Source organism: Rhea pennata, chromosome 4, assembly GCF_028389875.1.
Source record: "Rhea pennata isolate bPtePen1 chromosome 4, bPtePen1.pri, whole genome shotgun sequence".
In the NCBI taxonomy this organism is placed as follows: domain Eukaryota; kingdom Metazoa; phylum Chordata; class Aves; order Rheiformes; family Rheidae; genus Rhea; species Rhea pennata.
This window is the reverse complement of record NC_084666.1, coordinates 73,444,419-73,469,645: the sequence shown is the minus strand read 5'-3', so window position 1 is coordinate 73,469,645 and position 25,227 is coordinate 73,444,419. Positions and strand designations below refer to the sequence as shown.

General features: G+C 42.4%; 2 protein-coding genes across 4 annotated transcripts in view; one reads left to right on the top strand and one right to left on the bottom strand.

The window, feature by feature from the left end:
• The window catches only part of G3BP2 (G3BP stress granule assembly factor 2), a 29,567-nt gene extending 14,085 nt beyond the window's left edge, over nucleotides 1-15,482 (bottom strand). For 2 of the 3 annotated variants that reach the window (XM_062574275.1, XM_062574277.1), the window contains exons 1-6: nucleotides 15,320-15,482; nucleotides 6,336-6,453; nucleotides 5,091-5,209; nucleotides 3,127-3,208; nucleotides 1,893-2,066; nucleotides 926-1,016 (exon numbers count right to left, since the gene is read on the bottom strand). In XM_062574275.1, the coding sequence (XP_062430259.1) occupies nucleotides 926-1,016; nucleotides 1,893-2,066; nucleotides 3,127-3,208; nucleotides 5,091-5,209; nucleotides 6,336-6,365 (496 nt within the window). In that variant the 5' untranslated portion in view covers nucleotides 6,366-6,453; nucleotides 15,320-15,482. The remainder of the gene's footprint in view (nucleotides 1-925; nucleotides 1,017-1,892; nucleotides 2,067-3,126; nucleotides 3,209-5,090; nucleotides 5,210-6,335; nucleotides 6,454-15,319) is intronic. The other variant, XM_062574276.1, reaches the window with a different exon arrangement.
• Nucleotides 15,483-15,768: 286 nt separating this feature from the next.
• LOC134140189 (endogenous retrovirus group V member 2 Env polyprotein-like) lies at nucleotides 15,769-21,791 on the top strand. The gene is made up of 2 exons (XM_062575060.1): nucleotides 15,769-16,071; nucleotides 19,044-21,791. The coding sequence occupies exon 2, from the start codon at nucleotides 19,471-19,473 to the stop codon at nucleotides 21,235-21,237; it is 1,767 nt and encodes a 588-aa protein (XP_062431044.1). The 5' UTR covers nucleotides 15,769-16,071; nucleotides 19,044-19,470; the 3' UTR covers nucleotides 21,238-21,791.
• Nucleotides 21,792-25,227: the final 3,436 nt, after the last annotated feature.

The following is a 25,227-nucleotide window of genomic DNA, read 5'->3' as shown; positions in this document are numbered from 1 at the left end:
CCACTTAAAATGGAAGCACATTCAACTGGCAGCAATTTAAGTAAAGTTTCATCAGTAAGCACTACAATAAGAGAGGCAAGACCATTCTGCTCTTTCAAGAGGCTTTGTTTCTTACTATTTTAATAAAAGGAGGAAATGGAGCTGCTTTGCTGTTGGAAAGCTCTGAGAGGAAGGTTTGGAGATCTTTCTAAGCATCAGATGCTTTCCATATGTTGGTAACAGGAAAGGAAGTTTAAATCTCTAGCTCATAAATCACAGTACCTAAAACTAAGAAGGATGATTGCTTGAGATGCTTTGTTTCACAGAAATAGGACAACAGAAATTCCAGCAGTAACCCAGTGAACATATGTACACACATTCTATCTGTACTCTTCTTTAATTTGCTTTGGCTCAATAAACAGGATGAACAGGAAAAAAAAAAAAAAAAAAAAAAAAAAAGCTTGAGAACAAACTCAAGTTCAGCCTGTGAATAAAAATTAATCACTGAAGGCGGTGATCGTACGAAAACAAACTACATCTTACATTCAAAAAAGTCCATTAGATTTTATTCAAATCACTTCACCTACAAATCCAATTGACAACAGAAATCAACTCTATCTAATGAAACTCAATTGCAGAAAAAATGCAATTGCTCTCTTCACTGCTGTTCTCTACCAAGCCTTACACAGCCTAAGCAAATTTAGACTTGTAGGGAACAAGGCACAACAACAAAAGCTTAGTTTTACAGAGACTGTTTTGGACCAGCAGAAAGTCACAACAACATAACCTACACTCTCTCTCTCCCTGCTTCCAAATTACTACGTTCCACGATAACACAGTACAGTTTGTCTTTCCATGTCCTCTAGATACCTGCAAAAACTATGTCTATGGTGGAGGAACAAGTACAAGACAAGCCCTATTATGTCCGAAGTACAATTCTTCTCACCTTCATCAAGTTCTCCTTCTGAATCTCCAAATACTTCATCTTCGTATCTGAATATATCATTATGGACATAGAACTTGTTTGGAACAGATCCCTGTAAAAAAGAAACATATACATTTTTCGCATGTATATTAGCAGTTAACAACATGGACAGATTACAGCTACAAGCTTTGGGGTAAACATCTGTATTTTGGAATTGGACTGTTTCATCAAAATCCCTTTTCAAGTGGCATCTCTTCTCTAAGCAAATAATTGAACAACAACTACAATCTACCTGAAAGATGAAAAGTTTCAGGCACAATAATAGTTTTTGCTAATGCATGGTAATCATAGGTCCTAACTAAACGTTATATCTATCAGTTTCATCAAGTCACCTGTGAAATGTTCTCTATTAAAAACAAACAAACAAAAAACCACTGAACATTCACAGGGTGGCTGTACGCTCATATTATTGCATAAGAACACAATGAAGAAATTCAGCAAAGTTCTGAAGCATTAATAATCAGCGACGCAATAGTTTTTGATGACACGGAGGGGAAGATGCAGAAAGAGTAACTCTTTACCATAACTCTTGCTAAGAACTGAGTCTGGGCAGTGATTTGCACTGCATCAGCCAATACTCGTATTTGTCAGTCGACTTGAACAAAGTACAGAACTACATTAGACTGTTCATCTACAGGGCTGGCCGTTATTTTTCTTCATTGGTGCAAACAGCAGCTCCCAAATAAAAGTCCCTATTCGCTTTGGACTACTGCTCCAACACCTCAGGTCTAAGAAAATATAACAGCTTGAGACAGGTTCAGAACACTCATTCTTCTACATTCACATGTTGTGACATATTTAATCATAGCCTTTTGGCCAAGCTCTAAAAGCCAGATAGTATCTTTCAGCCCAGTAAGACAGATCATAGCTGCAGGCCAGGCTTTCATCGTCATTACTTTAAGCCAAACATAATCTTAGATATACTTACTTCTGGAGCAAGTACAAAAGTCTGCATGAACTTCCTCATGGGCTGCCCGTTGTTTGATAGCTCTCCCATAACCTGCACAACCACCCCATCACTCAAAGTAGCATGAGCATCCACATGACGAATCTTGGTGTGACATTCACTGAATTGTAATGACATCACTTTTTTGTGTATCTCCTAGAAATAAAGAATTACATTTTAGCTACACTGAGTTTCATACAGAGTTTTACACCTTTTAAATACCTGACCCTGAACTAACGCAAAAAACTGCCCTGCTCAAGCTCGGAAGGTGAACACGGGAATGAAACCTTGCCTTTCACCTAGAAGAGCCTATCTGGGCTTAAATAATTTTTCTTCTGCACTTTTCAAGTACTTATGAGAGGAGTCAAATACATCACAACTTGCTATCTTATTTTCCAGCTGCATTAGTATATATGACCCATTTTAAGACTTCCATTTTTAAGAGGCCTGTTCAAGACAGAAAGGATTCATCTGGGTTTATTAAAAAAACAACCAAACAAAAAAACCCAACCAGACAACCAAACAAAAAAACCCTCTCCCTAGCCATGAGGTACCAAACCTCACAGCAGTGGGCTACATCTACATCATCATGGTTTTCCTAGCCATAAAACAGGTTCTGCTGATGAAAGGAGACACAGCCAATCCTGGCCGCAGCTCAAAAAAATTGCCCCAAAGAAGCTGTGACAGGAAGAGATGCTCCCAGGTGGCAAATATTATTCCAAAAAGCAGCTGCAATCACAAAGAAGCACTCATGCTTTCTAGAGTAACACCACTTTTTCAAAAATTATTTTAAGAGAGAAATTCTCTTAAGAGAAGTCCACTCACAGAAGAATTTGGTAATATGCAGAATTCAACACAAGTTTCAAAGATCACAGTTCCTCTCCCAGAGAAGAGGTTCTAACTGAAATCAGATACATGAAGAGATCCGTCTAACTAATGCTTTGTTTCCTGTCCTAGAAGTATGTTCTATACACCAGGTGTACAGCTAATGTGAGCATCAAATATAACCCACAATAACAGCAGCAGCAAATCAACTAAAAAATTCAAGCTAATAACTAATTAAATTTGTATTGGCTTCTGACCAGCAGGAAGGATCACAATCTATTGAGAATGAGATAAGAAAATCAACAGAAGTATTTGATTGAAAAAAAATGACTGACACATACAGTAAGTTCTGACCATTAGTGAAGACTATACCACCAATTTTGATACGCACAGCTTGACCGTACACTGCTTCTTGAGGTTTCCCACTGGCATCCAGTCCTCCATGGACATAAGAAGAGTTCCTGCCATAAAACCTGCAAAAGCAGAGAGATGTAAAGTTCATAGCTGTGAAAAAAAAAAAAGAAAAAAATCAAGCAAGACTGTATCCAACAAGTGTTTTAGCTTGAAATTGTTGAACCTTTAAAGCTGAAATTTTTTCATGGTAGTAAACATGTTGCTGTTCATCACATCAACAGCAAGAAGAAGTTGGATTATAAAATGCCCTGTCAGAAGACCATCAGTAGTATAAAATGTTGGTCCAAAGAAGAGACAAACACATATCTTCCATGTCTGACCCTCAGTAGGAATAGCCAGCTATGCAACAAGGAAAGCAGGAAGAAGGGTGGGGGGCAAAGGGAAGAAGGGTGGGGGAACTGGCTAGAGGATGTTTCCCACATCTAGCTCAAGAATCAGTTTGATCTCAACAGCTTGTTCAGACAAACTAAATCGGGACAGCTGTTAGGACAGTTCTGTAGAGAAGTACTTAAGATGCTACTGTTAGTGACACTTGTGCAACATTCAAAACGAATGCCGTTTACTACCATTAGGCAGCCCTGTAATTTCATGTGGTTATGCTGTCCTTAAGAATTTTGAGAGTTCAAAGTTTGAGAGACAGTGAGAGAGCAATCTAACACTTTCTGAGAACAAGCTGCCCAAAGTCATTCTTCAAGTATAGAACATCACCTGCACCATTTTTCTCACACACGTGCTTCTGTTAATTACATACTGCCCCAACCTGGAAAAATCAGTCCACATCTCACATATACCAGGAACACTAGTTCTTTAATGCTCCCAGAGCATGAGTTAATATTGATGAAATGGGGAAGTAATATTGCAACACTAAGGGAACGAGGGCGGAAAGCAAATCTGGAATAGCTAGCTGCCCTTCATTGACTCAGGTACACAGGTTGGAAAAACATACTAATAATATTCTGCCTTTTTAAAACCTTCTCGTCCCGCCCCCAATCTTGCCAAAGTTACAATTGCAGTCACTACAGGTAAATGCTGTTATGAGTAACATCAAAGATTACTAGCAACACCAAGCTGGAGGCATGGGTAATCTATCTGGACATTGACTCTGACTGCAATCAAAACAATTGATTGTTTAACTAAAACTGGTATCATTCATTTTTTTCCCCTGCCTCGACACTGTAGATGAAAAGAGGCATTATTCAAAAGTTCAATTTTCAAGTAAGTTGTTTGAGAGCTTGTCACCAATCAAACAGTCCAATTTTTCACCATTAGCCTTATGCCAAGGCCTGAGATGGAGCAACCCACATAAGTAATTGCTTTTTTGAACACTGGCAAGGCTATATTCGTCTTCATTTATTGTAAGTTTGTGCTGCTCTGAGTCCAAATGTAGAAATGCAAAATCTTAAGAGATAAGCTGTAGCCAATCAAAACCAGAAAAGAAAATGAATATTTTCCAAATACAACTTAAATCATAGTTTCAGATGAATAGGACCACTTTATTTTCCACTTATCTCATCCAATTCTTGACATTTATACTGAAATCTCCAGCTGTGATCTGGATAAAACACTTCAGAGGCAATTAAAATATGGTATCCTGCAATAGTTAGCATGCCTGCCTTAGGTACCACATGCAAGTGATTCCTCTGCAATTGTATTTTGTTTTAAATCTATTTTGAAAAATATTTCTGTAATATATCAATGTTACTATTTATCAGCTGAAAGTAGCTCATTTTTCCATATAGGAAATAACTTGGTAACATGCAATACATCCCAAGGATATGATCAGACTTAATCCTGGAGTTTTCAGTAAGTTGAAATACAAAAGCACAGAAGTTAGTCAGATCATTCTTTTGTCACATTCAAGAGTTAAAGTTCATCTAATTTCTGATGAACAAAACACACTTTCTTTCAAGAATGTAAGTTGCTTTTACATGGAAGCATTACCTGTGCAAGAAGTCAGGAGCTTTATTTAGCAGAGTGTAGTACTGCCTCACAAACTCCCGCCCTACAAGCAGGGGACTTGGCTTCTCCATCACCATTTCTTTGGTACACAGTGTCAAATGCTGTAATTAAAAATATTTATATTAGTTCAAAGACAAAGCTATATATTCAAACTTCCTCATAAAATGAAGAACATAACGATTTTACAATTTAAAGAAATATGCAAACGGGAATTGTATGCTCACAGAACTACTCCATCAATGCACGCAAACCCTCCCCCATGCTTTGAGTAACTAATTCTTTCTCAGATTCTTACAAAACAGGTGTTTACTTTCCAAAGAACACTGTTAAAATGTCTAGAACAATTTATTTAAACCTTTTAGCTCTAAACCGACGAACAATTAAAATCCAAGTTAAACACTATTACAAAACAAATAGGAATATAATTTATTAAGTAGAAAGCCAGTAACATTCCTTTATCTCAAAGCAGATCTGCTTTAAAAGGCTACTGTGATACCTAAATACACAGAAGATAGTACTGACATTCTGAAATTATTATATGGGCTGGGTTCACATTCCCTGAAGACTAGATAGGGAAGCCATTACACCTCAGAGACCATCAAAGCCCCAGTTAGGTGTTACTTGTTGGGCCTACAGCCATTCAAATTTGTCGTAGAATAATTTAGGTTAGACTAGAACTCTGGAAGTCATCTGGTTCAAATCCTTGCTCAAAGCATGATCAGTTCATAGCTGCTCATAGTCTCATCCAAAGAAGTTCTAAATATTTGCTAGTATCTGAAGAGAACTTCCTTTTTTGCAACTGGCATCCATTGCAACACCGTGCACCTCGGAGCAGTCTGGCTCCACATCTCCCCATTAGGTAGCTGAAGGCAGCAATAACCTCCTCCCTTGGTCTTCTGTTCTTCTGGCTGAACAAACCTAGTCCTAAGTCTCCTTACACACATCATGCACTCTAGTCCACCAATAACCGTGCTGATCCTACACCACACTTGTTCCACCACGTCAGTATCTTTTTTTGCACTGAGTAGCTAAAATGGGGGGCAATGATACAGGTTTGAGTCTCACAGGAGTCAAATGGAAGGGAAGAATCACTTCTGTTGGCTACAATACTGCCTACACAGGTCAGGACGTAGGCGCCATTCTCATCACTTTGAGGGCACACTGCTGATTCAAGTTCATCTGTTCCACCAGGACCTGGGAGTCCACTTCTTGAAAGCTGCTTCTTACCTGGTCAGTTCCCAGTCTTTCCTGTTTCATGGAGTTATTCCATGCAGATGCAGGACTTGGCAATTATCCTTTATTGAACTTCATGATCTTCCTGTCAGCCCACTTCTCCAGCCCATCCCTGTAAGTATGGAACATTCCCTCTATTTGATATTATACAGAAACTTCCTGAGAGTGCACTCTGTCCCATCACCCAGGTCATCAGAAAGGTGTTAAACAGCACCAGCCCTCCTATTGCCCCTTGAGAAACTCTGCTAGCAACCAGTTGCCAGTTGGAATTTATACCACTGATCATAAGCTTCCGATGCTGGCTGTCCTGGCAGCTTTCCACTCACCTCATGGCCAATCTATTCAATCTGGCTACAAGGAAAATACGGAAAACTAGTTCCAAGGCCTTACTAAAATCAATGAAAACCACCCCTATTGCTCCTCCTCATCCACTGAACCATTCATCTCATAACAGAAAGCAATCCAGTTCATCAAACATAACCTGCCCCTGGCAAATCCATGCTGGCTGTTCCCAGATGCTTTCTTGTCCTTCACGGACCAAAACATCACAGAATTATTGAGGCTGGAAGGGACCTCTGGAGATCATCTAGTCCATCCGCCCCTCCTTTAAGCAAGGTCACCTACAGCACCTGGTCCAGGATTGTTTCCAGACATATTTTGATTATCTCCAAGGAAGGGGACTCCACAAACTCTCTCAGCAACCTACTCCAGTGCTCTGCTACTCTCACGATAAAAAAGTTTTTCCTCACACTCAGACGGATCTTCCTGTGTTTCAGCTGGTCCCCGTTGCCTCATCCTATTGCTGGGCACCACTGAAAAGAGTCTACCCCATTCTCTTTACACTCTCCTTTCAGATACCTGTACACATTGATAAGATTCCCCTCCTCAGTCTTCTCTTCTCCAGGCTCAACAGGCCCAACTTTCTCAGTCTTTCCTCACAAGAGAGATGCTCCAGTCCCTTCACCATCTTAGCAGCCCTCTGTTGGACTCTTTCCAGTAGCTCCATGTCTCTCTTATACTGTGGAGCCCAGAATTGGACCTCTACTCCAGATGTGGCCTCACCAGGGCTGAGCAGGGGGCAGGATCACCTCCCTCGACCTGCTGGCAATGCTCTTCCTAATGCAGCCCAGGAGACCATTAGTTGTCTTGGCCATAAGGGCATCTTGCTGCCTCACGGTCAACTTATTGTCCACTAGAACGCTCAGGTCCTTACCTGCAAAAGCTGCAATTCAGTAGGTGAGCTTCCAGCCTGCACTGGTGCATAGGGTTATTCCTCCCTATCGCTTCAAGAACAATTTGCTTCCTAAATCCTCTCAGGATCCAAGATGAGACTAGCCAATTTGTACTTTCTAAGATCTGCCTCCTTTACCTTTTCGAAGATGGATGTGACGTTTGCCTTTCTTCTGTCACCGGGAACCCCCTCTGTTCACCACGATCTTTTAAAGGTGACAGAAAGCAGCCTTACAATGGCACTGGTGATGTAGAGATGCCAGAATAAATAGATACTTTTTGTTTAATCCCATGCATTTCTGTATGACAAATTTGTTCAAGTGATCTCTAATTCAGTTTACTTTTTCTTAACTGTGAATAACACCTTGCTTCCCTAGACTATGTCATCAGGCTCAAGGACACAAGAAGCCTGAGGGCAGATCCCAACAGTAGAAATCAAGGCAAATAGGCATTTACTACTCCAGCTTGCTCCCTATGTCCTTCGTCACTATGTTCCCTGTCCTACTGACATACTCTCCTCTTCTTTCCTTTGCTGCAAATGTAGTAATAGAAACCAGTTTTGCTGCCCTTCACATTTCTCTTCATTGCAACTCCAGCTGAACTTTGGCTTTCCCAAGCAACCCATCCTGTACTGCTGTATACTTCCCTTTTCTATTTGAGCTCAGTCAGGAATTCTCTGTTCCTTGTCCCTTAAACTACACTATCTCATATTTGCTGCTGCCAAGGCTGACACTGTCCATCACTCCCTCCTGATCAGTTCTTTCTTATTCTCTGCTCACACCTTCCCTATTTGGCTTGTAGATCATCTGTGCCAGGAAATCATCTTCAGCATTCTGGAAATCTTTCTGATGTTTTCTCAGGTTTGCCACATGACGTCTTTTCAGTCAATGTCAGAATAGTTGATGTCACCCATAAATACCAGGGTCTGCGATTGTGAGATTGCCTCCAGTTGTCTACGTAACACTTTTTCTACTTTCCAGTTTCAAAAAACAAACCTCGAGGCAAGGCAGCAGGCAAAGGAGATCAAGTCAAAAACAGACGTTTCAAACTTACAGATAACCTTAAAATAAGCTTTGTTTTCTTATCAAAATAACCTCAACCCAGCAATCCATGCTACAGGGCAATACCAAGGACGGCTCCCAATTACAGATAGCCAGAAGGAAGAGCACATAAAACAAAACTTGAGATTAAGCTCAGCATAGCCGGAGCCTGTAAGCATATTAAAAGGTACAAAGGAACAGCATCATCAACACGTCAGATCCTTCATCAAAAAGAAAAGGCAAAGACAAAAATCAAGTGTTTTGCCCAGGTAATTTATACGTAATGGGCATTAAAATAATCTCAACTGAACAATCCAAGCCACAGGCCAATATCATGGACTGTTCCCCATTACAGCTAGCCAGGAATCATGCTTTAAGCAACAGTGTCAAAAACAAACTTGTAGGCAAGGTAGCAGGCAAACAGAACAAGTCCAAAATACAAGTTTTGAACTTGGAGATAAGAAAACAGAATTTTTAGGCTTATCAAAATTTTTGATTATAACCTTCCAAGACTCTCTGATACGCAGTATGAGCTGAGAGTTGGGTTGCAACTTGAGTTGGAAGTCATTTTGATGATCAAACCTAAAAAACAACTGCCAAGAGTACTATGAGATATCAAAGAGATCCTGCGCACATTCAAAGCTGGAACTTCCGGAAAAAAAAAAAAAAAAGTGATTTGGGGAGCTTCCTAACATGACTCATACCACAGCAAAGGCACACATATGAGAATTTTACTTAGATAGCAACCTTGAAGAACAAAGACCTCAGTTTCTACAGACTATTCACTTTTGCCCCCCCCAGCAGGTGATGAACACAAAATTGATGATACAATAATCACTATAAGCACTTGTGCAAATACAGAAGGACAGAGCTTCTTAATAAACGACTTTTTTACAGAACTTATTAAAAAGCAGATCATAACCAGCACACTTTCTTATGAATACAGCATTAAGCAAAGTACGTATGTTAACAAATTGCTGGCATACCACAAAGAATACTGGAAATGCCTTTGGGTACAAAACATAATAATTGGTGACAAGTCATTACACTACATCAGATTTGCATCATGTTAGATCTGTTCTTCAGTGGAAGCTGTGTTATTTCAGCTAAGGCCTCTGAAACCTTTCAGAAAATCTGAGAAAAGCAACCATAGGATAATCACACACAACAAATTTCTTCCCTCATGACTTTAAACAGAAGTTGGTTTACATGCTGAAATAGGTAAGTATAGCCCCACCTCTGTCCATATTTCAAGAGACAGCACTATTGATTTATATCACAGAATCATAGTATTTACAGGATGCCTCAGTACAGTTCTTCAGCTGTCTCAGTTTTATTTCCTGCCTTATCATCTCTTAAGAGATCTCTATAAAAGTAGCAGAGGCTTAATGAGCTGTTCAGGTCTCCAAATCATCAAAAGGCAATAAAGCAAAAATGCAGGTACTCCTTTCATGGATGAAACAGGGATGCTGCGAAATCAGGTTTTAAAAAGATTTTAAAAAAAATTCCTTATGCCCCAGTTAGTGTATTACCTCCTTAAAGCCAAAGACCCACGTCCTGGCAGGCCTGAAGGTTTTGGAAGTGAACACACAACTGAAATTAAAGCTAAAATCCATGGCATCTCATCAACAGTTTGAACAGACCAAACTTAAGAAGAATCATATCTCCATGATTTGTCAGACACTAAAGCCAGCCCCATAGATATAAATACTCCTTTAAAGATATTTTTCAAGTTTTCATAGCTGCATGCTCAAGAATCAAGGAATGACAGCTAAGAAAGAAGAACCTGAACACTCTTCTCACTTGAATAAAATGAGCCACATTATCAGATCAACCTGAGCCACTGGGAAAGTGCCTTAATGAGACCTTATTGCTCAAGGCACTAAAGCACACTGAACCACTGAATTTGGCACGGTAAACACTAGAATGTAAGAAAATGTATCTACTAGTTTCTTTACAATGCACCTGCTATGTTAAAAATCACTCCTCTCCCCAATCATACACACCAATAAAAGCCATAAACCATACAGATGAAGCAACATGAACCCACATGCAATTGTTCCTTGTTGCACAGGTAATTTTGCCTACATCAAGTCGACATAACAATTAGTCTGTACAATTCCACCCTATTCCTGCTTCTAATTCATGTGCTTCCAGGAAGGAAGCATTTGCATCGCACTCCCAAGGAAAATGGCAGCCATTCAGCATATTTCACATTAGACTAACAAGCTTGAAGACCCAAAGAAATGTGCAAACTGTGTCTTCTCCAGACAAAGTTCAGCTAAGGGACAAATATGTGGCCACCCGAGGGACTAAAGGAACATGTGATACTCTCTGCAACTTCAATTCACATTACTCAAATTCATAACAATTTCACAGTAACCTATGCCTACAGGCAGGTCTGGATAAGACTGTCACCTTTACCTCAAACAACCAAATCTGTATCTTGAAAAACTTATTTCCTTGCTCACTCCTTTCAAGAACACCAAAACAAAGGAACAGTTACTGCAGAAAAGAGACTTTTTTTTTTCCCCAGGAGAAGATAAGCAAATGAACAAAAACAGAAAGCGTATCTTCTTCCAAAGAGCAACACCAAGTGCAACAGCAGGGTTGTACTGAAATAGTAGTAACAGTAAATTAACTTAGCAACAACAACAAAACTATACTCTGCTGGATTCCTACAGACTTGTTCAGCTCTGCAAACAGGATCTTTCAATGGCTGGGAGAAACAAATGCCAGCCATGACAAATAAAGGAAGAAGTCAGCCCTTGCAAGTAAAGGAAACTTTTAAGAGCTAGAAGGACCAGACAGAGCTGATGTTAGGACAATTATACTGGAGCACTTTGGAATCAACAGCAACAACAATTTCTCAAGTCCACACTGAATTAATTGTGCGAATGTGTTCAACCTGTACTCATCTTTATAAATAAAATTGTCATTTATTAAACAGTGTTTGTCACCTCTTCAAAGAAACAAGCCACTAACATCCACTCTCCATGGAAACAGGAAGGCAGAGGAACCTTATCTGATAAGAAGTACTGAAGGCCACTAAATGCTAAGTGTCGACTAGTCAAAATGCTCATTGGCATGTATATTGCTTGATAAGCAGCTCCAACGTTAGAGAAGTCTGCTTTCCAAAACATACCTAGGCTTTCTTATTATTTCCTTGAATCTGTAGAAACAAAAGCGTGACCAGTCGTCTGTGACAAGGCTTTTAGGAGCAAGTTGCCCAAGATGTCAACGGAGCTACATGTTCAAATTTAGGTATCCAGGTAACCAACTTTGGCACAACCAATTACTTAAAAGCTACTTCTACGGTGTTTCAAGATACAGCTCAACTGCCTGAGTATCTCACTAGTCCTAGTTCAAAAAATAGCTTTAAAATATCCAACTGTATTCTGAAAGGGGCTCAAGAAAGTGAAATCTGAACTGAAAGTTAACCTCTGTCACTGCACAAACTTTAAAGGTCTGGAAGGGAGAGGTGGACTTCAGAATTTGTTTTATTAAGAAACTATTATGCAAATAAAATATTTTCTATTATTGACATGCAAGTTTTATCCTTTGATTTCAAAGACTACAATGATTCTTCCATGACTAAAGCCACAGGGGCATTAAGGTCTTGTTTCTCCTAAGACTGTTAGAGTGTGCTCATTCTCAAATCCACAAATTTACAACTTGCATCCAAGTCAAACACCAGATTTGAAAATATCACTCTATCTGAAAAAAAAAAAAATTGACAAAGCACTTTTGAAGATCAGAAGGATGCTCCTCATATAGTAAGCACACAAAGCAAAGCACTGAAGAGACATTGTGTTGATTTGCATATCACAGGAACCTAGGGGAAAAAAACAGAGGAAGGAGAGAGCAGTTTTTTCAAACTTGGACAGATTTCCTAAATGCAGATTATCAAAGCTAAGCCTGCGGTTTGCAGAAGGTCAAGAACCAACAATACTTTTGAACTGCATTTCCCACTGACTCCAGATAGGAAAATAATGGCTTCGAGGGTGTGCTTGCTACTGTGATCCTTAACTGTGACTTTGAGATCACAATACTGCAACAAATTCTGTGATCATCCACATGTCAAATAAAGCTAAAAAATATGCTGCAACTGACAGTCCAACTGGCACAAGCTAGAGCACCTGTAACTAATACAGCCCTGCAAAGGCTGGCTTACCTTCCACAGTAATGTAAAATGAGCATTGACTAAAATAAGGGGAAAAACAAACAAGCAAGCAAGCAAGCAAGCAATTGCAAGTCCCAACTAACCCAGCCAACCGACTGAACCCATCTCCTCTCTTTTCACGCTATGCAAGGTAAGTGCTCAGATCATCCTCCATCAGCAGTAAATGCTAGCAAGCCATTATAATCTAAGAGAATCCCTTTACTTTAGGAACTACTTTACCTAATCCAGTAAAATCTGAATTGGCTGTGCCCCAGGAAACAACATACAGTTCTTTCAAATCAAGATGTTGTATTTTTGTTGTTTTTGAGAAAAGCTGAATGGCACCATATACTGTAGGCACATGACTACTACAGGGGACCATCTTCTGGGCAGTTAAGCTGCATCAACTAAAGCAGCTAACATCTACCTGAATAACAATGGCAACTGTTCTTAATGGCAGCACAATCTATAGAAGCTATTGTGTCTCTCCCTGGTTGTTACCAGCCAAAGCCAGGTTTAGTGTCTTCCTTCTGGTATTGGTATACCTTCTGGTACATAATTTGAAATCTCAACTCCATACAGACAAATATTTTATCTATAAGGACACCAGTGGATCAGTAGATTGAAAGGCCAGTTCTTTCTGTTTTCTCTCTCCAGTAAGGTATCTAATCATGGAAGAAATTTTAATTTACTTATGAAAAATATTCATACGATACAGATCATAATTCTATAAATGAGCCCACATCTGCCAATCAGAACAATACAAGAACTCTTAGGAAACAGGGATTACACCTCTTAAACCCAAACTAACAGATCCAGAACCAGTTCAGTAGAAGGATGCTTCCTAAAGAATGAAAAAGCTTTTCTGAGGCAGATATGGCCCTGCAGGCATGCTTACATTCACAATGAACAGAGATGCCTTACTAATCACAAATTAACTCCAGAAGCAAAAGCAATACCAGTTTGTCAGTAACAATACCTTCCTGGCTAAGAATGGAAGTTGACAAACCCTTTACCTACTAACCAAGCAATGGTAACACAACTATGCTACTTCTAGGGACTTGCATATACAGAGCAGTGCTTGCTTGATATTACTTCATTTTAAGTCTGCTACACACCACTGAGTAGGACAGTGTGGCCTACACTGCAGAGGAACCATTTCTGGTAAGTTAGTCGCTAGTGCTCCCTAATTAAAACTGACAATAACAGAAGGAAAAAAAAGAAAAAAGAAAAAAAAAAGGAGAGACCTCAGGCAATAGTGAGTGCTTTATTAAGCTTAAGAAGTAGTCTACTTGCACAAGCACTGAGCTAAGAAGAGAGTGATTTATCTTGTTTCTCAAGATATGAAAACTAGCTTTAGTATCTTTTATATTTCCTGTTGTAATAAAGTAGAACACTTTTACATGGAACTTGAAATGCCTAGTATATATTGAGGGCTCAAGAAATGCCAAACTCACTTGGAAGGCTACGATCAAAACCCCTGCAGGTTGCAGTCAATCTGTCTAGCTTTAGATGGAGCAATAATCTCATCTTATCTCATCCCATAGAGCTTTATTTCTTTCATGTAGCAGTGGTTGGCACAGAGCTCAATATCCTAAATGTTACTCAACTAACCAGGGAAGTTAAAACATTCATGCTAGAAGATGTTCCTATGTACCCACTCTGGAACTGCAATGACCTTTACTTTACCCGTCCAAGATTAAGGGGAGCAAATGCCAGAGAACAGCATGTTCAGCTCAAATGTGAAATAAGAGAAGCTCACAAAAGGGCTCCTCAGGCTATCTTGATCTGCAGAATAAAAGCTGCTTGCAACTTCAGCCATGTTATGAGTGAGAACAGCGAAGCTCAGGTTGTGACTGGAGCAAGGTGGGGCAGAGAATGGCAGGGACCATAGAGATACCAAGACCTAGGGTGGAAAAGGTTTTAGAGGCAGTGATGCCATCCCAGAACAAATCCTAAAAGGAGACGTGCAGCTCAGTAAGCTGAAGATGGAAAACTAAGGTTGCTTCTGCAGCCCAGATGAGGCTGAGGAAGCAGCATCCTGGACACGCCAAAGTGCAGATACCCCTCGGGGCTCGCGGAAGGCAGCACATGAGTCAACCTGCGGGCAAGGATGAAAGGGATCAACACTGCAGCAAGCACGAGGCAACGCAGCGCGGGGCTCGGGGCGTCACGCCCGGGAGCAGCGGGCGACGGGGGGCTCTTCTTCCCCTGCCTCCTGCCAGCGCCCGGGGAGAAGCGGAAGGGGGAGCGCCGGAAGGCGCCGCACCGCCAAGGTGACGGCGAACAAAAGCCGCCCCCCGCGCCCACGGCTGGCTCCGCCGCCCCCGCGCCGCACCGCGCCACACGGTGGCCCAGGAGCCGCCGGCCAGGCGCGGGGCCGGGGCCGGGGCCGCGCCGAGGCGAAGCGAGACGCGGCGGGCGGGCCCGGCAGGGCGAAGCCGGGCCCCGCGGCGCCGCCGCCCGGCGCGCGCCGCGACCGTTAAACGGCCATCTCCCAACGGCCGCGGGGCCTACCCCTCCACCCCCGCTCGCCCGTCACTCACCTAGGGAAAAAGTCTCAGTGCTTGGGGCGGGGGCGCGTCCCCCCCGCGATGTGATCGGCGTCGGGCGCGGCGAGCGTGTCCCCTGGCGGGTCCCGCAGCGGGGGGAGGACGGGGCGACCGGGGCGCGGCGGCAGCGATGTCACGGCCGGGCGGGGGAGGGGCGGCGGGGGCTCCCGTGCGCGCGTGCCTGTGCGTGCGTGCGTGCGCGCCTGCGTGCGCGGAGGGAGGCGGGGGGGGGGGGGGGAGCAGGAGAACGAGCGCGCATGCGCCGTCCCCGCGCCGACCGGATTGTCCTACCCCTGCGTCCGCGGGCCGGAGCCCCCTTCGGGCGCCCTCCGCCAATCCCTGGCGGCCTTCCGCGGTGACGTAGGCGGGGGCGCCGGCTTCCCGCCGAGCGCGCGGGGTGGAGCGGAGGTGGGCTGTGCGTGCGCCAACCGTTAACGGCCCAACGGGCGCCGGTTCGCGCGGCGCGCAGCTCCCGGCGGAATCAACCGCGCTGCGGGGCGAGCAGTGGCTGCCCTCAGCTGGTGGAGGCGCCCGGTGCCTCTGCGGCCGAGTACCACTGCGAGGAGGGCGGGCGAGGTGCACCCGGCTGCTTTCCGCGGTCCTGCCGGAGGTGGTGGAATGTCTCCCCGGGATGGCTGGCAGGGAGCCGGGGCCGTCATGTTAAGGACAGGCTCTGTGAAGTGTTAGGGGGAATCGTAGGCACGGTTACTTAAATACTGCCCCGGTAACTTCGTGCACGGGCCAAGGTAAGAGGACTCAAGTATTACATCGGGGGTCGGGAGAGTCTCCTGTGTGCGGTGTGACTGAGACGCGCTTTTAGTGCGAAGCGGGTGCGGAATCCTGATCCGCGGTTCCGTTGTCCCGCGAGGGGCACGGCCGGAGCGGGTGATAGTGAAGGGTGAAAGAGAGTCTCGGGAGGTTAGGCAGCTTGCAGCAGCTGTCCGGTACCCCGCACGCGGTGGAGTGTCGGCCTCTACGGCCCCACAGTCTTTGCTCCAAAACCAGGCGTGTGGTACGCCTGTGGGAGGTTGAGTTTGCAGCAGCACCACGGAAAGGATCGAAAGATGGGGAATAAGGGCTCCAAGAAAACAGTAAAGTGGGGAGAAAATCCCTGAGATAGTGCCTAAAGATACCCCCTTAGGAGGGGGGTATCTTCCCTTAGGGAAGATCCCCTTAGGAAGGGTGCTAAGAAACTGCAGAAAAAGTAATCCCTAAAACTAAGGGTAAAGATAGGCAGACCATGGTTAGGCATTGTGTACTTGTATGGCCTAGAGAGCTAATCAAAGGAACCTCAGTATTGTGAGACAGGGCGAAAGCAGCAATATCGGTGGACAGTTTTGCCTCAGGGGTTTACTGAATCACCAAATCTATTCGGGCAGGCCCTCGAGAGAATTTTGGAGCAATTGCAGCCACCCAAAGGAGTGCTGGTGCTACAATATGTTGATGATCTTTTAATATCAGGGCAAGAGAAAGTAGCGGTAAGGGAGATTACTAATGAGTTATTAAACTTTCTTGGGAAACAGGGCTTGAGAGTCTCAAAGAGCAAATTACAGTATGTGGAGAAAGAGGTTAAATATTTAGGCCACTTGGTCTCTGAAGGAAGATGCAGGATAAATCTGGAAAGAATTCAAGGGATTGTAGAATTACCTTTACCCAAAACTAAGAAGGAATTAAGGAAATTTTTGGGATTAACAGGTTATTGTCAATTGTAGATAGAGGCATATGCCCAGAAAACTAAGGGACTATATCTTAAATTGTTGGAAGGGAAGCCCAATATACTTGAGTGGACAGAGGAAGAAAAAGAGTTGGTAGAGATATTGAAACATAGTTTAATTACAGCACTATTCTTAGCCCTCCCTGCATTGAATAAACCTTTCTATCTCTTTGCCACCATAGATAAAGGAGCGGCATTGGGGGCTTTGACCCAGGAATGCGGGGGATAAATGACAACCAGTGGTTTACTTGTCTAAGCTGTTGGATCCGGTTTCCAGGGGATGGCCAGAGTGTGTTCAAGCGGCAGCAGCTACTGCTCTCTTGGTAGAGGAGAGCAGGAAGTTAACCTTTGGGGGTCATTTGATAGTTACTACTCCGCATCAAGTTAAGACTATCCTGATTCAGAAAGCTGGATGGTGGTCAATAGACTCTAGGATTTTGAAGTATGAGGCAATACTGATTGAAAAGGATGATCTAGTACTGACCACTGAGTCAGGCCTAAATCCAGCTGCATTCCTATGGAGGGGGACTAAAAGCAAGGAAGATACAGAACATGATTGTGAGGGCCTTGAACACAACTGCTTGGACCTAATTGAATACCAAACTAAAGTGAGATCTGATTTACTGGACATTCCTCTCTCAAAGGAGAAATTTTGTTTGTTGATGGGTCCTCCAGAATGGTACAGGGAAAAAGGTGTAATGGGTATGCTATAATTGATGGATCAAATGAGGAAGTGAAGGAGATGGGCTGACCAGTTATTCGTTAGTGGGCCCAGACACGTGAGTTGTATGCCCTGAATCAGGCACTTCACCTCCTTGAGGGGACAGACTATTTACACCGATTGGAGATATGCGAATAGGGTGGCTCACACATTTGGAAAGACTTGGGAAGAACGTGGGTTGTTCCACAGTAAGGGGAAAGAGCTGGTCCATGAGGAACTTGTGGGGCAAGTTCTGGATAGCTTATTGCTACCCCCTGAGGTTGCTGTAGTCCATGTTAAAGGACATCAAAAAGGAAACTCAGTTACAGCCCAAGAAAATCGAATGGTGGACAAAAAAGCTTGTGAAGCTGCACTGCAGTCAGCAGTTGTTATGAATTACCTTATATGTGAGATACTCTCCCCACCAAAGAAGCAGATATTCAGTGAAAGAGAGGAAGAGACCTTCAGGAAATTAGGAGCTATAGAGTCTGAAGGAAAATGAATACATCCTGATGGGAGGGAAATGATAAATAAGGCAATAATGAGAGAATTCTTAACAGGTTTACATCAGGGGAGCCGTTGGGGAGTTCAAACAATATGTGATGCTGTGCTACGAAAGTACGTATGTGCAGGAATATACACTTTAGCTAAGCAAGTGTGCAGGAGTTGTGCAGTATGCCAGAGGATAAATAGGAAAATCCTCCGTAGCCAACCCAAGGGCGGGGATGAGAACCAGGAATTCGACCTTTTCAGAGTGTACAGGCAGACTTTATAGAACTTCTTAGAGTAGGTAGGCTCACATACCTACTGGGTCTAGTTGATTACTTGACAGGATGGGTGGAAGCCTTCCCTCTGGCGTCCGCTACTGCGAATGTAGTAGCTAAAATAATTCTAGAACAAATAATTCCCAGGTATGGGATTGTTGAAAATATTGACTCTGATCAGGGCATCCATTTCAAGTCACAAATACTGCAAAGATTAATGCAGGCTCTGGGAGTTGAATGGGAATTTCACACCCTCTGGCTTCTCCCTTCTTCTGGGAAGGTGGAAAGGATGAATCAAACAATGAAAAAGCATCTGACTAAGCTGATTCTGGAAACCTGACTCCCTTGGACAAAGTGTCTACCATTAGCACTCTTAAGAATCAGAACTGCAGCAAGGAAGGATATAGGGATTTCACCCTATGAGATGTTATTTGGATTACCGTATTTGGGTAACAGGAGAGAAATGCCAGTTTTTGAAACTAAAGATGCTTTCCTTAAAAGCTGTATACTTGGGTTGTCTTATTCCTTATCCTCTCTTAGGGCTCGGGGATTACTGGCACAGACCCCACCATTAGAATTTCCGATCCATCCATTCCGAGCTGGGGATTGGGTCCTGATACAGACGTGGAAAGAGTCAAAGCTACAACCTGAGTGGGAGGGACCGTTTCAAGTGCTCCTGACTACCAAGAGGGCAGTATGAACAGCTGAGAAGGGCTGGACTCATTACACTTGAGTAAAAGCATCTGTCGACCCTGAGACCTGGGAGACTGTTTCCACAGGGGATCTGTTAAGATGAAAATCATAAGGAAGGTGTAAAACTGTAATTGTAAACTAATCTTTAATTTCTCCTTAGGAAAATCAATGAATATTACATGTGATTGACAGAGCGGGTTAGATTATATGGAATTAGTGCTTACTGATAGGGATTTGGAAACTGAAATTTTAAATTTAGTGGGAGCTGTTTATAATGCGACCAATATTCTTCTGGATAACCATTCCCTACGCCCTTGGTTCTGAGGGAGGTTTTGACTCTCTAAGAGATAACCGAAAATGGGAAAACGAATTTGTGACTTTAGGTTATTCCGTGGCCCATATATTTAACCTTACCAATTGCTGGGTATGTGGAGGGCCATTTGGCCTAGAAAGCTGGCCATGGACCTCTGTCCCCATTTCTCCTGAATGGCTGGTGAGCAATTACAGTGAAATTGAAAATGATACCTACTGGGAGGAAGACACCTCACCACCGTGGCCAGTACGATATCCAGCTCAGGGCCAATATTGTCTGAATCGAACTCAGAAAGATGGTGTCCCTGTGGGAGTCAGTAAATGCAATTGGACTTATACGTATGGAAACCACTGCCTTACTGATAGTTGTATGCCACTTAATTGCTCACAATCCAAGAATAAGCCAATAGCTTGTGGAAACTCCACTAATGAATCTTTTGTACCTCGTCAACTAGGATGGGCTTGGATAAATGAAACCGGACACCGAAAACACTTTTTTGGCTTTTGGTCCCCTGTCAATCAATCGGAAATTATTTATTATAATAATACTGATACACCTTATGAGGGAGTAACGATAACCTGGGGAATCCTTCCCACCGAAGGTGACGACAGTAAATGTTCTGGAACACTCACCATTCTGCCAAACGGGCAAACGTTGTGTTGGAGCCTTCACACCAGGTACAGACGAGATCTCTTTGATGATTACAATTTGATTTATAATGCTAGTGCTCGGTGTAACTGGAGGAAAGATTTCGGCTCCTGGTTTTGTAGCCCCGATGGACATGAGAGCTGGGAACCCTATCATCCTCTGGGAACAAGTAATACTACTTACTTCCAAACCCCTTGGACTTCCACAGGCCTGTTTGAACATGGTACTCGAGCCTTAAAGGGCCATTACTGGGTGTGTGGTCAGTATGCATATAAAATATTACCAGCAAATTGGTCAGGTATTTGTTATGTTGGGATAATCCGTCCATTGTTCTTCTTACTCCCTGGACCGGTAGGTGGGGAGTTGGGGGTGAGGCTCTACGATAACCTGAGAAGATCAAAACGATCCCTTGATCAATCCATAACAGCTGGGGGTGGTCAGACCTGGGGCGAAAATGAATGGCCCCCAGAGCGGATTATACAACATTATGGGCCAGCTACCTGGAATCCTAATGGACCTATAAGTGGGGCTAGAGAACCCATTTATAATTTAAATCGGATTATTCGATTACAGGCTGTCTTGGAAATCGTTACTAATCAAACGGCAAAAGCCCTTGACCTATTGGCTGACCAGGCCACTCAGATGCGAACTGCAATATTACAGCAGCGCATGGTTCTTGACTATCTGTTAGCTGAAGAAGGGGGAGTGTGTGGGAAATTGAACAACTCTAACTGTTGTCTTAAGATTGATAATAATGGACAGGTGGTGAAGGAAATCACTACTAGAATCCGAAAACTTGCAGATATTCCAGCACAGACTGGGAAAGGAGGGAATCTTGAGTTTGCTTTATGGTCTTGGGTTCCAGGACCTAAGTGGGTGAAACAATTACTATTTTATTTCCTATGTGGAACTATTGTGTTGATGACACTTCCTTGTTTAATACCCTGTATAGTCAAATTTCTACAGAAAACAGTACAGGATACGTTACAGTCTATGAATGCGGTCACAGTCACCACTGGGCAAGAGGAGAAAATACTATTTCTGACACAGGATCCAGCCCTTGAGTTTGAAGTTGTCTAGTGAGAATTATGGAATATGGAAATGCAAAAACAACAATAAAAGTAAGAAAAAAAGGGGGGATTTGTGAGAAGTACAAGTATAAGTTGTGTTTTTGCAGTGGAAATTTCTACCAGAATTGCTCAAGTTGAAGCAGCTACACACATTTGAAATAAGAAAACAAACGTAAGTGTAAAGAAGGGGGAAATCGGTACTGGAAAATTCCACTATTCAAAAGGCTACAAAGGCAAAGTTGCTTAACTGAAGTGGTGGCATAAGATTAAAATGCTAAAGCAGATGGTTCTGTAATGGATATGTTTGAGCAAGATGACAGTCAGCAAGAACGCACAATAAGGTAATTAAAAAAAAAAAAAGAAATTAAGGAGTTGGTCAAACAAAGTCGTACATATGGGGCATAGAAACAAGCATCAGGTGGGTTGTGAATCTGAAATACTCAGCCAATGAGGAAACGGGAGGATCTTAGTGTTGGGATATCGAGGATATAAGGCTATGATGTATTTCCTCTGCACGCTTCTGCTTGCAGAACGCCTGTGATCGTGAATAAATCTACTTCATTAGAGATCCTGTCTCTGGAAAAATTATTGGGATATTTCTCACACCACTGAGAAGGTGCCCTTTCCTCAGCTCCTGCTGCTTTGCCCACCTAAGAACTGCAGGGGTTCTTTATGTTGACTATTTTTTCTGTTTTGAAGTAACATGACAAAGGTATGTTTCTCTAACAGGCGCTCACTGTGCTGTAGAATGTGGTGGAGCTGAGGTGGGGATGTCTGGTGTCGCTGCGGCTAAGCAGTGCACAGGCTCGTTGACAGTCGGGGTCACTGTGTTCACGCTGATGTTCTCACTGTTTGCACTTTTTTGGTTGATTTTTAGCTAATTGCTGCAATGTTTTGCATTTGGCAGAACTCTCCAGCAACCTAACAAATAAAGATGTGACTAAAGTAGGTCTAAAAGTGGCATCCTATGTCAAGCTTTCTCCCATCACCAAAATTAAGCATTTTTTCAGTACGTGTTTCAGGTATGCTGAAAAACAAAGTAGTTAGTTATTTAATATTTGAACCTCAAAATCACTATTTCAGTCGGGTAGCAGCAAACAACTACCACTGCAGTACCTCCTTCCCAAGGTAAGAAAAGCTGAACTTGAGGGTGCCTGCCAGTGCACAGCAAACACCCACTTCCGGAGCACCTGTCTTTCACTGAAGCTCTGTATGTAAGGATGGAAAACTCTGCAATCTAGCTTTCAGTGGTTTTTCCTTTCAGAAGGACATCCTGGTTTTTGGTTCCTGTTACCAAGATTCAGCATTCCTGAGTTCTGTCTCTTCTGCTTGCCACTGGCCTCAAAAAGTAACTATCTTGAACATCCTTACTGACAAGGGCAGGAGGTGAAATTTTCATGGAAAATGTTACAATTAGCACCTGTAAGTTGTATTCAACAATCCACCTGGGAATTGGCATGGACTTTATGGAGGCATATGTAAAGGTTGCAACAAAGAGGCATCCTAGGAACAGAAGCCCAGAAACCCCAAGATCTGTCAGGCACAGCACTTCCTAGAATGAACTACTGCTGTAAGGTCTTATTTACTATAATATATCATGTATATTATGTGAAATAACTGTTCTTTTCTTCCTTACACTTTTGGTTTTGGCCTCCTATTTGTTTCAGGCTTTCAGCTGACCTTTCTTTTCTTAACCCTAGTGCTATCCAAGCTTTTTTCTTTAGAAATGCACTTTTTCTTTCCCTTTTTTTTTTTTTTAATTTCCCCCTTCTCTTTTCCATGGTATTGGGCAATTTAGTATGAGAGAGTATCCCAAAATTCACAAACTAGGATAGAGACAAATGCTGCAAAAGCTGCCTTATGCCCTACTTTATAATCACACCTTTTAAGAGTTGGATGTAGGCAAAAAGGCAAAAAGTAAAGGCCTGGTTCTAGCCAAATATTGCAAAGCCAAATTACTGCTAGGAAGTGGGTAAACAGTGCTTGTGATGGCAAGGGACTTGCAGATCAGCCCCTCTCACTCCAGTGCAATCTGCAGCACTGCGCTAGGTAGGAAGAGCAGAAATAAGCCAGTGTTAATTGTGTCTTGTAATGCAGACCAGCCTTTTCCTGCTTTGGCCCAGGAAACTGCTGATACAGCACTGTTTGCTGAACAACATCCTGCTTGGCTCTGGTTAGCAGGTGAGCAGACCTCAGCAAATAATATTCCTGCTACCCACCAAGCTAAAAATCTGCTATTTCTCATGCCAGGTGGTAGCCATATAGGGAAAGCCAAGCTGTCTAACACTGCTTTATTTCATCTACCAGTGTAAAGGAAAAGGTATGGCCAGCTTTAAGGCTTCGCTGTAAGCCTAGTGTCACAGCTAAGGTCCCTGGAAGTTGAAGTTTCAGGGAAAGCTGGGCTTGGTTTCAGAAAGCTCACGCTGGGGAAAAGGCAATTGGTTAGCAGAGGTTTTTCTCCAAGAGAGAGAATGCAGTCCAGGTGAAAGATGAATTGCAAGTGTGTATTTGTTTAGCTGCACAGACAGAAGTAAGTGTTTTGTGTCTTTTCTTTATTAGGCTCAAGTTTGCCACATCCAAAAGCCTATGCAGCTTCTCCAGGACTGGAGGTGATTCTGGTTTCTCTATTATTACAAGAAATGCAGTTATAAGTGAATAAAATTGCTTCACTGAAGCCTGCTTTGGTATGAGTTTTGTGATATCAAATCTTTTTGACAAGTATGTTGGTTTTGGTGTCTGTCTTCAGATGGGGGAGGAAGCCATATCTTAGAATACTGAAAAGCTTTATTTTGACTTGATATCAAAATACTTGTTTTTCGTCTTTTCCTTTTATGTAGTAGCAAGTAGAAAAATTTAAAGAATAAGTCATTTACTATGTAGTAAGTTATTTGACTCTCAATGTTTAGTTTTAATTATGAATTTTAGTCTAACTATTCTGATTCTTCAGGTGATGGAGGGCGAAAAAGAATCAAAAAGCGCTCATTGTTAAATGTTATGTAGTCCACTTAAATGTATTCAGAATTACAGCAGATATTTAGGAAGCTATTTTGCTTGTTTTTTAATGTTTTAGTATAGCTGACCTTATGTGTAACTCTGGAAATCTAATTTACTCGTATCACTGAGGATCCCATCTTGGTATAACAGAAGCCAGCTGTCATAAGCCTGAGACACGAGCAGGAGGAAATCATCCCTATTGTGGGGACTTCATAGTCACAGATGGCTGAGTCTAAAATGCTGATAGTAGAAGTAAGTTTAGAGATTGGGGTGGAAAGAGAAGACTGTACAGGGTTCCCTTTGGAAAAGAAGGGAGTTTATTCCCTGAAATGAAAACTGTGCCATTAATTCAGTGAGTGGAAAGTGAGAAACATTGTATATACTGCCTTTGTTCATGGGAAAGGGTCTCTTAAATACACTAGAAACAACGCTTACCTGTTTACCTAGATCACCATGTTAATTTAATGGTAAGTACTTTAAAACCTCAGTATTAAGCTAATTATTTTGGGGACCAGTAGCAGTTGTATCAGACAACTACATAAGAGCTCAAAGGATCCTAAGCGAGTCCTAGTCTGGAAGTGCCTAGGCCACATATTTAAATAGCAAGTTGCTTTTATTCCAAAGCAAATTCAAAAAAGAACATTGAAATCTAATGTTACAATGACAACTTTTAGTCCCACGTAAAATTGGCAGTTCCTTTCTGTGTCTATTTGCTATGGTTGTTATAAAATTTGCTGTAATTTGATATGCAAGCATACAAAAAAAAAAAAAAAAAAAAAAATCCCATCATTAACTAGGAGGGGATTACTAGCCTGGAAGCTGGTATGCAGATAAAATGCCATGCAGATTACTGGAGGAACCTGATTTACTTGGAGCACTATCCCTTGGATATTGTTCCTCAGTGTGGAATACAAAAATGGCTACAAGAGCATCATCGAATGAAGCAAACTTCAGCATCTGAAAGAGATGTAACTACCGATGGGTCTTCTCTTAGACCGAACTGTCA